The sequence below is a fragment of the Rhinoderma darwinii genome, chromosome 2 (genome assembly GCF_050947455.1).
Source record: "Rhinoderma darwinii isolate aRhiDar2 chromosome 2, aRhiDar2.hap1, whole genome shotgun sequence".
Lineage (NCBI taxonomy): Eukaryota > Metazoa > Chordata > Amphibia > Anura > Rhinodermatidae > Rhinoderma > Rhinoderma darwinii.
Genome location: NC_134688.1, coordinates 112,662,525 through 112,675,963, shown reverse-complemented (window position 1 = coordinate 112,675,963; position 13,439 = coordinate 112,662,525). Strand labels below are relative to the sequence as shown.

Genomic DNA, 13,439 nt, shown 5'->3' with positions numbered 1-13,439 from the left:
AGACAAACGTCTGCCCATTGCTTTCAATGGGCAGATGTTTGTCAGCGCTATTGAGGCGCTATTTTCAGACGTAATTCGGGGCAAAAACGCCCGAATTACGTCCGTAAATAGGCCGTGTGAACATACCCTAACATAAAAGGGATCGTCCAAAGTAGACCACCTCTGCACAGTTTGCCCCAACTTTTATCCAGTCTGCTCACCCAGTACTTTGCTCAAACTGCACATTAATCCTTTTGCGCATTCTTGCGCTGGTCTGAGAAGTTAGTCATTGTAAGCCTATTTTTATATGAACAAACTTAATAGTCATTTTCTCAGTAGTTCTTAATTTCTTGCTTATAAAAGACCCACATAGATTTGGTTGTATCGGTTACTGCAGAATTTTCAATGTCAGACTTTTCTTGAGATATTGTCCCAGTAATGTAAAGCAATAATAATGTTCAAAAGGTTTGTAACATACGTGTGGTAGCAGATGTAGTAAAGCGTCACCACAGAGAGTTCCCACAGCTAAGGCCACCAGGAACCTGAGTAGGTAGCGGAAAAGAGGGCGTCTGAGAAGTGGAACAAATGCTACAGCCAGGAGTGAGGGGGCACTGATCACTGTGACGGCAAGTGCCCCCCAACCAAGCACTACAGGAGAGAGGAGAAACAGACAAATAAACAGTTACGTTTTATGCAGATCTTATGGTTCACTACACCCATGAAATAATGGATGGACTAAACTTGACACGTATTTATGTAAAGAGGACACACATATGCTTGGGCTATAAGAAGTCATTTGTGACTTTTATAAATGGTCTACATAGCAATATGAATACAAAAAAAGAGACTTTGTTCTTACAAAACATTTCCTTGTTGTTATCTGCTACATGTTTGCTCTACTAGTAGACTAGCTCTCCACTACAGAAGATGTATTGGGAGACAACAACAATCCTTTCGGACAAGTGTGTTCATGCCATAGTGGTTGCTATGGGTCCCTTGGAGAGCGGGAGTCCAGCCCTGTTTGGTTCAATGATACCATCCCCTTCGTTACTAGGTAATGGGAACCTGTGCAGGACTCCACTTCTCCAGATGAACGGAAATTGTTAGCAAACAAGAGCACGGTCAATTGTCCCAAGGGTCAGGGAGTATGAAGGGGAAAACAAACACCAGGCTCTTCTGCCCTAGCTGGTAAATTCAGCACAATAATGGTGGGGATGTTGATCTTTGCTATGGGACCCCTCCGTTGTAAGTATGACACTGCTGTCAGGTCCATTATAATGGCACAAAATGACTGATAATATATGCTACATTTAACAATGTAGAGTTGCCTGCTGAATTTCAAGATCAATAACGACCTCCATTAAGTACTCCAAAAGATAACAAGAAGATTTGGAGCGTCACTAAAATAAGACATTTTATCCTCGAAACATGGAGAGAGTACCAGTGCTTTGATCCTCTACATGTATTATAGGAGGGTTATTTTTTATGACATTAGTCAGATTAGCGGGACTCAAGAAGCTGGGATCTACCAATGGGATCTACCAATGTTAATCGTGAGTGGGTTCTGGTCCACTGTTTTAATAACTCTCACTGAGGTCATGGTCGTATAACTCGGCATGCACAGGCACCTTTGCACTAAAAGTGGGACAAGGGAGTTCAGGATTGGTTGGGATCTAGTTACCGGGACATTTTGACTTTTAGGACATTTCTGCTTGAACTATCATAAAAGTCTATTCTAGAAAAAGCATCCAACCATTTCAGGTCTCTATGATAAGGTCTGTGTGGAGTGTTCTTTCATTGGATTATGGACAGAAAGTCAAGGAAAAGGTCCGTCTCATGGGCACTATTTTAGCTCAAATATTTGGATATCAATTAAAAGGGGGGTGTCTCAGCACAAACATTGATCGCGTATCACTAGCATATGCCTTCCATATCTGATCAGTGAGAATAACTGCTATGACCCCCAACAATCACTAGAACAAAATGGCAATGGCAATAGGAAAGGACTGTGCCACTTTGTCTCTTGACAGCACTGCTTCTTCCATAGACCACATGGTGGGCTCATTATAGTCAACTTGACTGGATTTCCCCTCCAAAGAGCCTCTGACATAGGAGGCTGTATACCGTGCCTGCATTCAGGACATCTGAGAGGAGTCTTGTGAAGAGAGCCCTGTCAAATGTTCTAAGCCAGTCAGCATTGATGAGAACATTTTGGAGGTCACATGACAGGAAGTCAATAAAGAGAAGTCCGTTGATGTTACCATGGCAACCCCAGAGCAAGCAAAATATTTATATTACAGCAGCAGTTAGGAGATCAGAAGTAGAGAAAAATGAATAAGTGCATTATTAGTAAATGTCATCATTTTCTTTTTTTAAATCATGTGAACAACATTTGAAAAAGTGCCCTCAATTTCAATCACTTTTCACAACCCAAAAGTGGTAACAAAAAGAGAATGATCAGCAGTTATACATTAAACTTTGCATACAAACCTTTCAGCAATGACTGTTTGGAGTTTGGGGATTGAGGGGACAGTTGATCACTGTGATAAACGCACACCCGGCTGTCAATCTGGTGTAGAAGTGCTGGACATAGTAAAGTGAACTGCTGAGGTGTGATCTCTGAGACCCAGTCAAGCCCAAAGTTCAGGAGTAGCTGTGTTACATTGAGGCACTGCGGTATAGAAGAACAAGCATAGAGATTAACAGGCTGACAGCTGGAAATAAAAAAAGAAGACCCTTCTTTCGGTGCACTCTTTATGGTATAAAGCTGGATGAGCCTGCCGTGGTTCCATTACTATAGCTCTACATTGTCGTGTTACGGAGCTATACTCCCCTTCATGTTAGAGAATATCGCCTAATATCTCTATGGCACCCACCGGGGCATCGTACAGCAGAACACTGAGTCCCTGTGCCTCCGTACTCAAAGAATTGAAAAGTATGCAAAAAAGTATTCAAGGCAATGGTGTTTTGCAGCAAAGATTCATGAGATACAAAGTATTCAGTCTCCTACTGTCCAGACATACAACGCACACAGGTAGATTAAACTGACGGACATGGTTAACTGGCAATTAGGCCGGGTTGACACAGAGTTTTTGCAGGTGGAAAATCTGCCTCAAAATTCCGTTTGGAAGTTTGAGGCAGATTTGCCTCTGCCTGCACGCCGATTTTTGCTGCGTTTTTCGCCCGCGGCCATTGAGCGCCGCGGGCATAAAATGCAGCGAAATACGCTTTCTCTGCCTCCCATTGATGTCAATGGGAGGTCAGAGGCGTAAACGCCCGAAGATAGGGCATATCCCTTCTTTCTCCGGCGAGCCGGTTTTACCGCTTCCTTGGAGAAAACCGCCTCCGCCTCTCATTGAAATCAATGGGAGGCATTTTCGGCCGGTTTTTGGCGAGTTTTGCGGCGTGGTTTCGGTACCGAACATACCCTAGAAGAATCTATACAGATCATGATAACCAGTTATTGTTGTCATCCACTAATACAAATCGTCACAAATAAAATCTCATCACAATCCGATTGAAAATATAAAAATATTTATATGATCTTTGCGGTTACAAGCATTGCCATCAAATAGGGCTATAAAGTCATAAAGTCATTTAGTGACTCAAGGCTCTTCAGAGCAAATACTTGTAGCAGTAGAAAGCCCACAGTCAAATCATTGAACTTAATAAAATGTGGACATTTTTTAAACCAGTCATTTTCATAGCTGAGCTGTAATAAATCTTGAACTTTTACAGCAGTTATAAATGTTTGCCATGGAAATACTGATCAGGTCTTCATGTCATCTAGTATTCATTTACACCTATTGCACAATTTTCTCTTATAATAATGCCGACTAGTGTTTGTTTTGTTGTTTTTTTAAGACACTCCAGCAACTGCATGAAATGTTACCCACCACCCTCTAATCTAATCCCCATAATGCCCGCAGTCCCCTCACCCCATATACACCGAAGACAAATCAAACCTGTTTATTTCAACATTCTAAGCCAGCTTCAAGCCCCCATATTGCTTACAAAAATCATACTGGTCTCAAGACCAGAAGTTACCACTTGGCAGCTAGCTCTGTGGGGGAGGGGGAGGCAGATGACTGTATAGCAATAGCCACGTGTTATCGACGGGAAGAGAGACCTAGCACCAGTTGGCTAAAACATCCATGCTTTATTAACCCAGAAACATACTTCTGAGCATGTAGGTGTTGTTCATTTTTTTTGGTGTAGCTGAGGATCTCTCAGTGACAATGGTAGATTACGCAGGATGATGGAGATCTGTTGTCACCTGATGCATGTATGGTCTGTCGCCATGCAACAGCCTATGCAGATTCCATCTTGTTTTGCAGAAAGCCAGAAGGCAAAGCTTAGTTCAAACATGATTTCAGGTAAGATTTCCCACGGGAAACTTTGGTTTTCCATGGATGGTCAAAGAGGGACACTTATGGTTCGTTGTTTCATAAGTACATTTTGTTGTATGTCTGAATGCTTGAATAGTTTTTAAAATATTCAATTTATTAATGCAAATTTACTTATCAGTTCAAAAAGAGGGACAGATGGATTTGGGTCAAAAGTAGGGACTGTCTATACAAAATAGGGAATTCTTGAAAGGTATGATGAACTTGTTTAGGCCATGCAACTAACATTATAATTATGAAAAATGTTCCGCTTGCTTGGCTTTTAGCTTCCCTTGACAAGGTTTCCAGCAGACTAGCAAATTTATTAGACTTGTTTACCTAAAACCAAATATTCAATTTTCCCTTGGATACTTTTTTTTTTTTGCTCTGATAATATCTTCTTACATGTTCATTTGAGCTGATTAGCAGACACCCTTCATCATCCGTTCTTATTGACCCATACCCAACTCAACTAATGTTTATGTCCTATAAACACAATAACATGAACTAGGGTAATACAGAAGTATGACAGGATTGCTGCAAAACACAAGAGACTTACGTCTTCATGCTGATGGCCGTTCTCAGTATGATGACGATCTAGCAACTGTTGCAGGATATCTCTGGGTTGCCACCGTGTTTGCAGGTGGTTTACTCTTTTCCCATCATGCACCGTGTATTTTTTAGGTTCTGGCTCTCGGGTTACTGGATGTGGTACATTGTTCTTTTGCGAGTTGTCTGAGCTGCCATTTAGACTATCCTCCCAGAGAAGAGAGCAAAGATAATGCCATAAAATACAATGTTTATTATCATAATCAACAAAAAATTCACCAGAAGAAAACATCATCCAAGACCTATTGCTGGTTGTCCCAGTTTTCTGATTTCCATCAAAAATACATTACATGGATATTATCTATTGTAATGCAAAATGTACCTGTTATTATACTTGGTTTCCTCAGGATAGACAGATTTATGTTCCCAGGTGGAGTGCTCATGAGTGTGTTTGTTTTCTTGAACATCAAGGATATCCAGATGAGAGACGTGATCATGTCCCAGTTCTCTGTGTTGTATCTGTACAACCTAGGGGTAAGGAATGAAAGAAGAAAATATTAACTGTTTTCTATCAGTTTAACTTCACAATACATTTTTGTTTTAGTCAGTAAAATGTGACATTTAATTTTTTCTTAAGATACACAACAAAAATCTGTGAGGCCTTGACACTCTGTAGGACTTTTCAGGGACAACATGATTTCCTTGTAGGCAGTTAACTGTAAGACTTTAAGCTGACCAAAGACATGCTAGAAAAACAGGATTTTTTATTATTTACCGTAAAATTCCTATCTGGTCACATTCATTGGTGGACACAGTTGACCTTGGGGTTAGCTGCTGCCACTAGAAGGCAGACACTAAGGCCTCATGCACATGACCATAGCCGTGTGTACTGTCCATGATTAGGGCGCGGACGGCCTGAGGAGTGTCATACGCGGGCCGTTCGCAATCTCGGACCGTGCACACACAAGATGTGCATTGGCTTTAAGGGGCCTGGATCGCAAAGGCGGCCCGTTAAATGACTTGTCCTATTATTTTGCAGTACGGGTTCCTGGACAATACACGGACCATTGGAAACCGGGGTCGTGTGCATATGTGTCCTATACTATATGCAATTGCAGATAGTATGCGGCTGCAAAACTACGGTCGCGTGCATGAGGCCTAAGAAAAGTGTTAGCTCCTCCTGCCATGCTATATCCCTCCTGCAGACACTGAGCTAACCGGTTTGTACAGAAGCAGTAGGTGAAGCAAAAACAAACCATCAGAACTCAAAACGACAACTGTGAACCAAATGAGAACCAGAGAATAAAAACACCCTCGAGTAAACAGTCGCAACACTCAAAAGATAAAACAAACATTGGGCCCTGTGTCCCTTAATGAATGCGACAAGAAAGGGATTATACAATAAATAATTTAAAAAATTATATTTTTTCGTCCGTGTCATTTGGAGACAAAGGTGACCTTGTGACAAAGAGTAAGAAGAAAAAAAATACTAAGCAGGGACTAGTGCACCTCTTCCTGAAACACCCTGCGCCCGAGAGAGGCATGACAATTTTTGAAAAGGTGTGGAGGGAAGATGAAGTAGCGGCCTTGAACACCTGTAGAGTCAATGTTTTATTCTGAACCGCCCAAGAGGCAGACACTGAGTGGGCTGTCACACGCAAGGAGGTTCCATTCTCCTTGCACAATATGCCTTGCCAATGGCAGACCTGATCCAGCGGGCTATAGTGACCTTAGATCCCTCTAGACCCTGCCTAGGACTATCCTAAACGACAGAGAGAATTAAAATGGTGAATAGAGGATGTTTGCACGAGGTAAGCCTTCAAGGTTGTAAATAGAAAGCTCCCTAGAGGGGTAGGACAATGTCACCCCCTTTTTCTATGGATGTGATCACGAAATGCAGGGACTCAATCTGGAAGCCAAGGACCCGGAAATACCAGTTGAGGTGCTTCAGATCCAGTATAGGGTGTACCGTTCCATCTTTCTTGGGGACAATAAACAGGTTTGAGAATAACGCCTTGAAAATTCTCCTCTTGAGGAAATGAAATAATTAGTCCCTGGAAGTGACTGAATAGTGAGTAAAAAGTCAGAAGCCCAGGAAGGAGGACTCGTGGGTATTGAACAAAATAAGTCAGGCTGCGTCACATCTGCGTCAGGGCTCCGTTCCGACGTTCTGTCTGAGCTTTCTGTCGGAAACCTTAGGTTTCCGTTTCCATCACCATTGATTTCAATAGTGACATATCCGGTGCAAATGGTTTCCGTTAGTCTCCGTTGTGCAAGGGTTCCATAATTTTGACGGAATGAATACTGTAGTCGACTACACTAGTCACTGCGTCACAACGACGGAACCCTTGCACAACGGAGACAAACGGAAACCATTAGCACCGGATCCGTCACCATTGAAATGAATGGTGATGGAAATTGAAACCTATGGTTTCCGTTTGTGTCAGTCATGGCTCAGTTCCTATGGAAAGCTCAGACAGAACGTCGGAATGGAGCCCTGATGCAGATGTGAATGCAGCCTAATCCAGGGCATAGGAAGAAATTCTTTCTTTCTTGTATCTTGTAGAGACCACCTCATGTAAACAGGCATCTGAGACGTGAGAAAGCCAGACATCCCAGAAAAGTAAGAGCCCCTTCCCACTGGCGCGGACAGGAGAACAGAGAATTGGTTCGGCTGAGTGCAGGGTCACCAGGAGTTATCCAGTTTAAAGGGAGATTTCTTCTAGTCCGGAGGGCTTCGCTTCGTGAAGGAAAGGCACGGGTTGGAGAAGTGCCAAGTCTAAGCGACACTTTTCCTGGCTAGACCCAGACAAGGCCTGCTTGCGGAAGATAAGTGCTCTTGCCAACTGTGGACTCGGAAGGGATTTTATCCAGCCATGTGCAAAAGAGATGAAAACCAGGGAAGGAGAGAACCATTAGGGATGTCTTAGTCGCCCCGTCTGCGGACCAGCATTTACGCCAGAGGCCGAACAGAAGACCTCTGGACATTTCAGTTACCCCATGGCTGGTGGGTTACAGGAGAGAAGGAGCTCCGCTGTGCCTCCTTTTCTTTTATGGATAGGGCTGTTAACAGTGAGATTAGGCCATACTGTTCTCCCTCCTCCTAGTGGGGTAACAGGGTGAACAGGCCAAACCTGTATTCTCAGCCTAAAAGGGAAACAAAGAAGAAAAAATTGTAGTTGGACCTGCTGAGCAGGTATGTCTGCCTCCTAAGGAAGCTAAGCTAAAACTGGTCAGCTCAGTGTCAGCAGGAGGGGTACAGACTTGTAGGTGTTAATGCTTTTCTTACTTAGTGTCCACCTCCTAGAGGCAGCAGCTTTACCCAAGGTCACTTGTGTCCCCAGCGAAACGGAAAAGAAAAGGTCTTTTAGTCACCTATTAAGATGTCCTATAAATGTTAGATTGTCAGCAGATTCTGCCAAAAGCAGCAGGATTCACCAAAAATTAGGCATTGTCTATGGTCATCTTTAGGCCTTATGTAAATGGCACAGAGGCTATAGCTGCAGCATATTACAGATCCACATGGGACTCTGTACGTACAGAATCCAATGGAGCATTTTACGGTAGTGCACAGAGTTATTTTGTCCTAGACGCAACGCTACTAGGGGTGGAAAGTTCTGTACATATGGCATCCGATGCAGCATGCTACAATTTTTCCTGTCAGCTTCATATGGAATCTAGCAGATAAAAACCTACATATGAAATCAGGGGCATACAGAGCTACAGGCCTCATGCACTTCTATGGGTTCCTTTATTACAGCTCTGTACAAACCAGACCCGTAATATGGCCATGTGCATGAAGCCTAAGAATATTGCTTCCACATTACTAGGATAACCACAGATTCCATGGTCTGCAAAGTAGACACAATCCACAAAATGAAGTGTTGTACAGGTATTTCCATCACGAAGACCATATTCTATATATGAGTACAAGAGTTTAATGCAATTCAAAAACTCATGTTGGGTTTCAATATTTATGTAAGTTGGTGGGACCCCATTACATTTATAATGTTGACTAGAATCCAACTTTCAGGAAGGGTCAATGCAGTTGAGAAATGCCTCTAAACAAGTGTTAAAACATTGATGGTGCATCTGGAAACAGACTACCTCTCATAGAGAAGCCTAAGGCTATGTCTCACAATGCAGGTTTGTCATATTTTTATAAACCAAAACCAGGATTGGATCTAAAACATAAAGGATGTAGAAATATTTTCCTTTATACTTTTCTGTTTAGGATCCACTCCTGGTCTTGTCTGAAAAAAAAATGGATATAGAATGTGAGAAGACCTAAGCCTAAAGTAAAGAAAAAACAATTACACGTGGCGGTTTGCAATGACTTTTTCCCGTTATCAGGAATAGAGCATGCTTCCCATTCACTTACATGTAAAATCTGACTGGTGCGGTGCTTTAATATAAAATATCATAGCAAATAAATAGCATACAAAACCCTGTGTGAACCCAGACTAAGAGCAGTTAGTATTGCTAGTGAATGAAAGCAAATTCTTGTATCATTTTCAAAGTTAACCATTCACCTGCACTTTACCAAGTCCCAGGTTTTTCAGCAGTAAAGTGAGTCCTTCATAAGTTAGAGAATCGTTCTGGCCATACAGATGAAATAGCTGTTTAAGATAATATCCTTGTTCTTTCTCAGCCTCTTCCAGATAGGATCCATTCTTCTTAAATTCAGTTCTTATGACCCGCAGAGCCTTGTCCGTTGGTTGGTTTCCGCTTGAAGTGACATTTTGGATATTTTCTCTGTCCAGGCATGCAAATACAGAAAAGGACGTGCATAGGTGGAATAACAGGAGCCAGGCCTTGTGGAGCAGCATCTGTTAAGATGAACAAACACTTCAATGTTGTACAAAATATACTTCAAGCACTCAAAGCTGTAAGAAAATTACCAAAACATGTTGACCAAATGGATACAGCAACTAATCTACAGTATATAAAGCATCTAATCAAGAGACATACTACTACATGGGGACAGATGTTTCTTCTCTCAAAGTGTCCAGGAATGTGACCAAGATCATTTGCCACATTTGTTTAAACAACCCAACCCCCACCTTCCCAAAAGCATTTTGGAATGCCATTCAAGGGACAGGATGTTTAAGAAGCATACACAATCACAAAAATAATGGGAGGGTTTTGTTTTTTTAATACCATCCTAAGATAGATTGGATGTAACTAGACCAGACAAGCAAAAACTGCGCCAAATGAATCACTGTGGCACATGCTGGATGATAAATGTTGGGGATCTTGATGGATATGTTAGACACTTTTTTCTTCCTTACACCACCTCATGCCTAGCATACTTCACACCAATATTTAGCATCTGCCATTAGCAAATCTGGTACATTTAACGACTTCTCTACGTCTCTTTTTCTAGATACCTACCTTTCAAAACTGTTGAATGAGGTGTAAAGAGTATCTAAAATACAAAATAAATTTAGCGGATGGTGTGTATGCCAGTTTTTTTCCGCAATTTGTGGCAATAATTCTGGCGCATTTCGCTTTGTACATCTCCCCCACGGTCTATTTCTGAAAAACTAAAAACAATTATAAATATGCTTAACCCCTTAATGACCGGGCCTGAAAAGACCTTAATGACCAGCTAAATTTTTCTGTTTTTGCCTCTCTGCATTTCAGCAGCCATAACTTTTTTATTTTTTCATTGACGTGGCTGTATGAGGACTTGTTTTTTGCGAGAGAAATAGTATTTTTTTTTTCCCACAGTTTGGGGGTAAAAAATATTTTTTTTAACGGTGTCAATGTAGGAAAAAGCAATTCTCGGAATCGTTTTTTTTGTTTATTTTTTATCCCGTTCACGTTTCACGCTAAATAACCCATTAGATTAATTCTTCAGGTTATTACGGTCATGTTAATACCTAGTATGCGTAGGTTTTTTGTTTTTATTTAGTGTAGGGGCAATAAAATGTATTTAATGCAAAATAAAGACTCTTTTTGGGACTTTTTTATTTATTTATTTGTTTTGTTACTTTTTTTTTTTTTTTTTTTTAATCCCATCATGGGATAACTTTATTTGTAACTTTATTTTTTACTTGTAATGTATTAGCATACTTCTGTACGCTAATACATTACACTGTGTCACTATGACACAGGCTGCTGATCGGGCAGCACATAGTGTGCCCGAACAGCAGGCACATGGAACAGACAGCCCTGGGGTCCTTTGTAGGTCCCCAGGGCTGACTGCAGAGGGATTCCCCATTGTTTGATTGCATCACTGGAATCCAGGTGATGCGATCAAAGAGGGGAATTCCCTTTGATCATGCCGCAGTCACGGACCGCGGTAATCAAAGGGTTAAACTGCTGGGGTCCGAATGTTTGCCGGCCCCAGCTGTGTTCAGGAGGCTGCTCTAAGATCAGGAGCTGTTAGTAACAGCTCCTGCTTAGAGGATGAGCGCTCACACGAGCGCTCATCAGCCTAATCTACAGCGACGCCAAAAGACGTCTCTGTAGACTAAGCACCTGCACTGCCTGACGTCAAAAGACAGTGGGCAGTCGGGAAGGTGTTAATAATGTTTAACCCCTTGCCGCCAAAGGGGTTAGCACAATTTCACATAACTGGATGTGACATTGATGGAGCTGAGCCCGTACCATGACCAGCGGGTCTCAGCTGTATATTACAGCTGACACTCTGCTGTAATGGCAGGGACCGGTACAAACTTTGATCCCCACCTATTAGACCGCTAGATGCCGCAGTCAATAGGGAACATGACATCTAGTTGGTTTGTAGCCGATCAGCACCCAAAATTTTTTAATAAAAAGTGATCAAAAAGTCACATGCAGGGTCGGCCTTAGGATAGATGGCGCCCCGTCGAAATTAGCTTTTAGCACCCATCATAAAAAAAATGCCCCATAAAAAAGTATAATGCCCCCCACAGTATAAACCCCTTCATAGTGCCCCCACACAGTATAATGCCCCTTTAGTGCCCCCACACAGTATAATGCCCCATTAGTGACCCACATACAGTATAATGCCCCCACAGCTGCCCCATACAGTGTAATATTTAATAATATAATATATTATATCCCCTTCAAGGACACAGTATTTTGTAATCTCATTGTGCCCACACAGTATTATGCCCCCTAAGTGCCACACACAGTATATTGCCCCCTCCCCTGGCTGTCACACACAGCCCCCCTTTGTAGATAGTGCCCCCCCTGTAGATTGTGCCATACAGCCTCCCTGTAGATAGTGCCATAATCCCCCCACCTCCCCCTTGTAGACAGTGCCATAATCCCCCATCTCCTCCTTGTAGACAGTGCCATACAGCCCCTCAACTCCCCCTTGTAGACAGTACCATATGGCCCCCCCAACTCCCCCTTGTAGACAGTGTCCCCCAAACAAAAAAATTGTACTCACCTAGGCCCCTGATCCTGTCTCTGCACCTGATAGGCTTCAAGCCGAACGGCCTGTAGCCTAGTAGATAGCAGAGCAGGGAGATACCTCCCTGCTCTGCTTTAGTGTTCAATAATATTTGCGTCCCACAGCGGCTGCAATCGGCACTACCGGGCATAGGGGGGTCTGTCCCGGTAGCAAGGGCCCCCTCATGCCTGGTTTTGCCGCTAGCAGCCGCTATGGCTGCTACAGCGGTAGCGACGCCACTGAGAGAAGAAGCGCCAGGCGGAAAGTAAGCTGCAGAGTCGCCGGGCCCGGGCGCTTCTGAAACACAAGCAGGGAGACAGGATTAAAATTCTTGAGATCCAACATAAACACTCACAAGCTACTTCTACACTCTCATAACTTGACATGAGAGTTCAACTGAGAGCTCTTCTTGATCGATCCTACACTAGATATAGGGACAGGAATCGTACATTTTGCTGAATTTGCTGACAAGTGTGGGCATCCTCTTGCAAGGACACTGCATCCCAGATCACAGGCTGCTTATATCCCAAAACTAAAATCCGCTTCAGGTCCAGATGTTTCCGATCCTAATGACATCGCCAAATGCATTCAAAAATATTACTCGTCCCTTTACAACATTAAAGGCAGTTTACATGATATACCCGTTGAAACTTTACAATCTAAAATAGATTATGTATATGAGACCCCACCTCCTACTCTTTCTCCTTCAGACTCTGCCAATCTAGAAAAAGACTTTGCAGACACTGAAATTACACAAGCCCTAAAGGATTTCCCTTTAGGAAAGAGCCCCGGGCTGGATGGATGCAATAATACGTTTTATAAGACATTCCAGGATTTTTTTTATTCCATTTCTGACAAGGGTCTCCAATTCCATCACTTCAGGGTGCCGTTTTGCCCCTCAATCATTAGAGGCACATATAACGTTACTTCCGAAGCCTGGGAAGGACCCTACATCTTGCCCTAACTTCCGCCCTATTTCGCTGATCAATGTAGATGTAAATCTATTCGCAAAGGTCATTGCCTCCCGCGTCTCTCCTATACTCCCTTCTTTCATTCATGATGATCAGGTCGGATTTGTTAGAGGGCGATAAGCTATGGATAATACTAACAAAACTCTTCTACTTAAGTCTTATGCGCAA

At 42.6% G+C, this 13,439-nt stretch overlaps 1 protein-coding gene across 4 annotated transcripts in view; it reads right to left on the bottom strand.

Moving 5' to 3' along the window:
* SLC39A5 (solute carrier family 39 member 5) overlaps window positions 1-13,439 on the bottom strand; it is a 104,433-nt gene that overhangs the window by 43,638 nt on the left and 47,356 nt on the right. For all 4 annotated transcript variants that reach the window (XM_075850185.1, XM_075850186.1, XM_075850188.1 and 1 more), the window contains exons 2-6: window positions 9,446-9,742; window positions 5,296-5,441; window positions 4,924-5,116; window positions 2,470-2,650; window positions 458-627 (exon numbers count right to left, since the gene is read on the bottom strand). In XM_075850185.1, coding sequence (XP_075706300.1) covers window positions 458-627; window positions 2,470-2,650; window positions 4,924-5,116; window positions 5,296-5,441; window positions 9,446-9,742 — 987 coding nt within the window. The remainder of the gene's footprint in view (window positions 1-457; window positions 628-2,469; window positions 2,651-4,923; window positions 5,117-5,295; window positions 5,442-9,445; window positions 9,743-13,439) is intronic.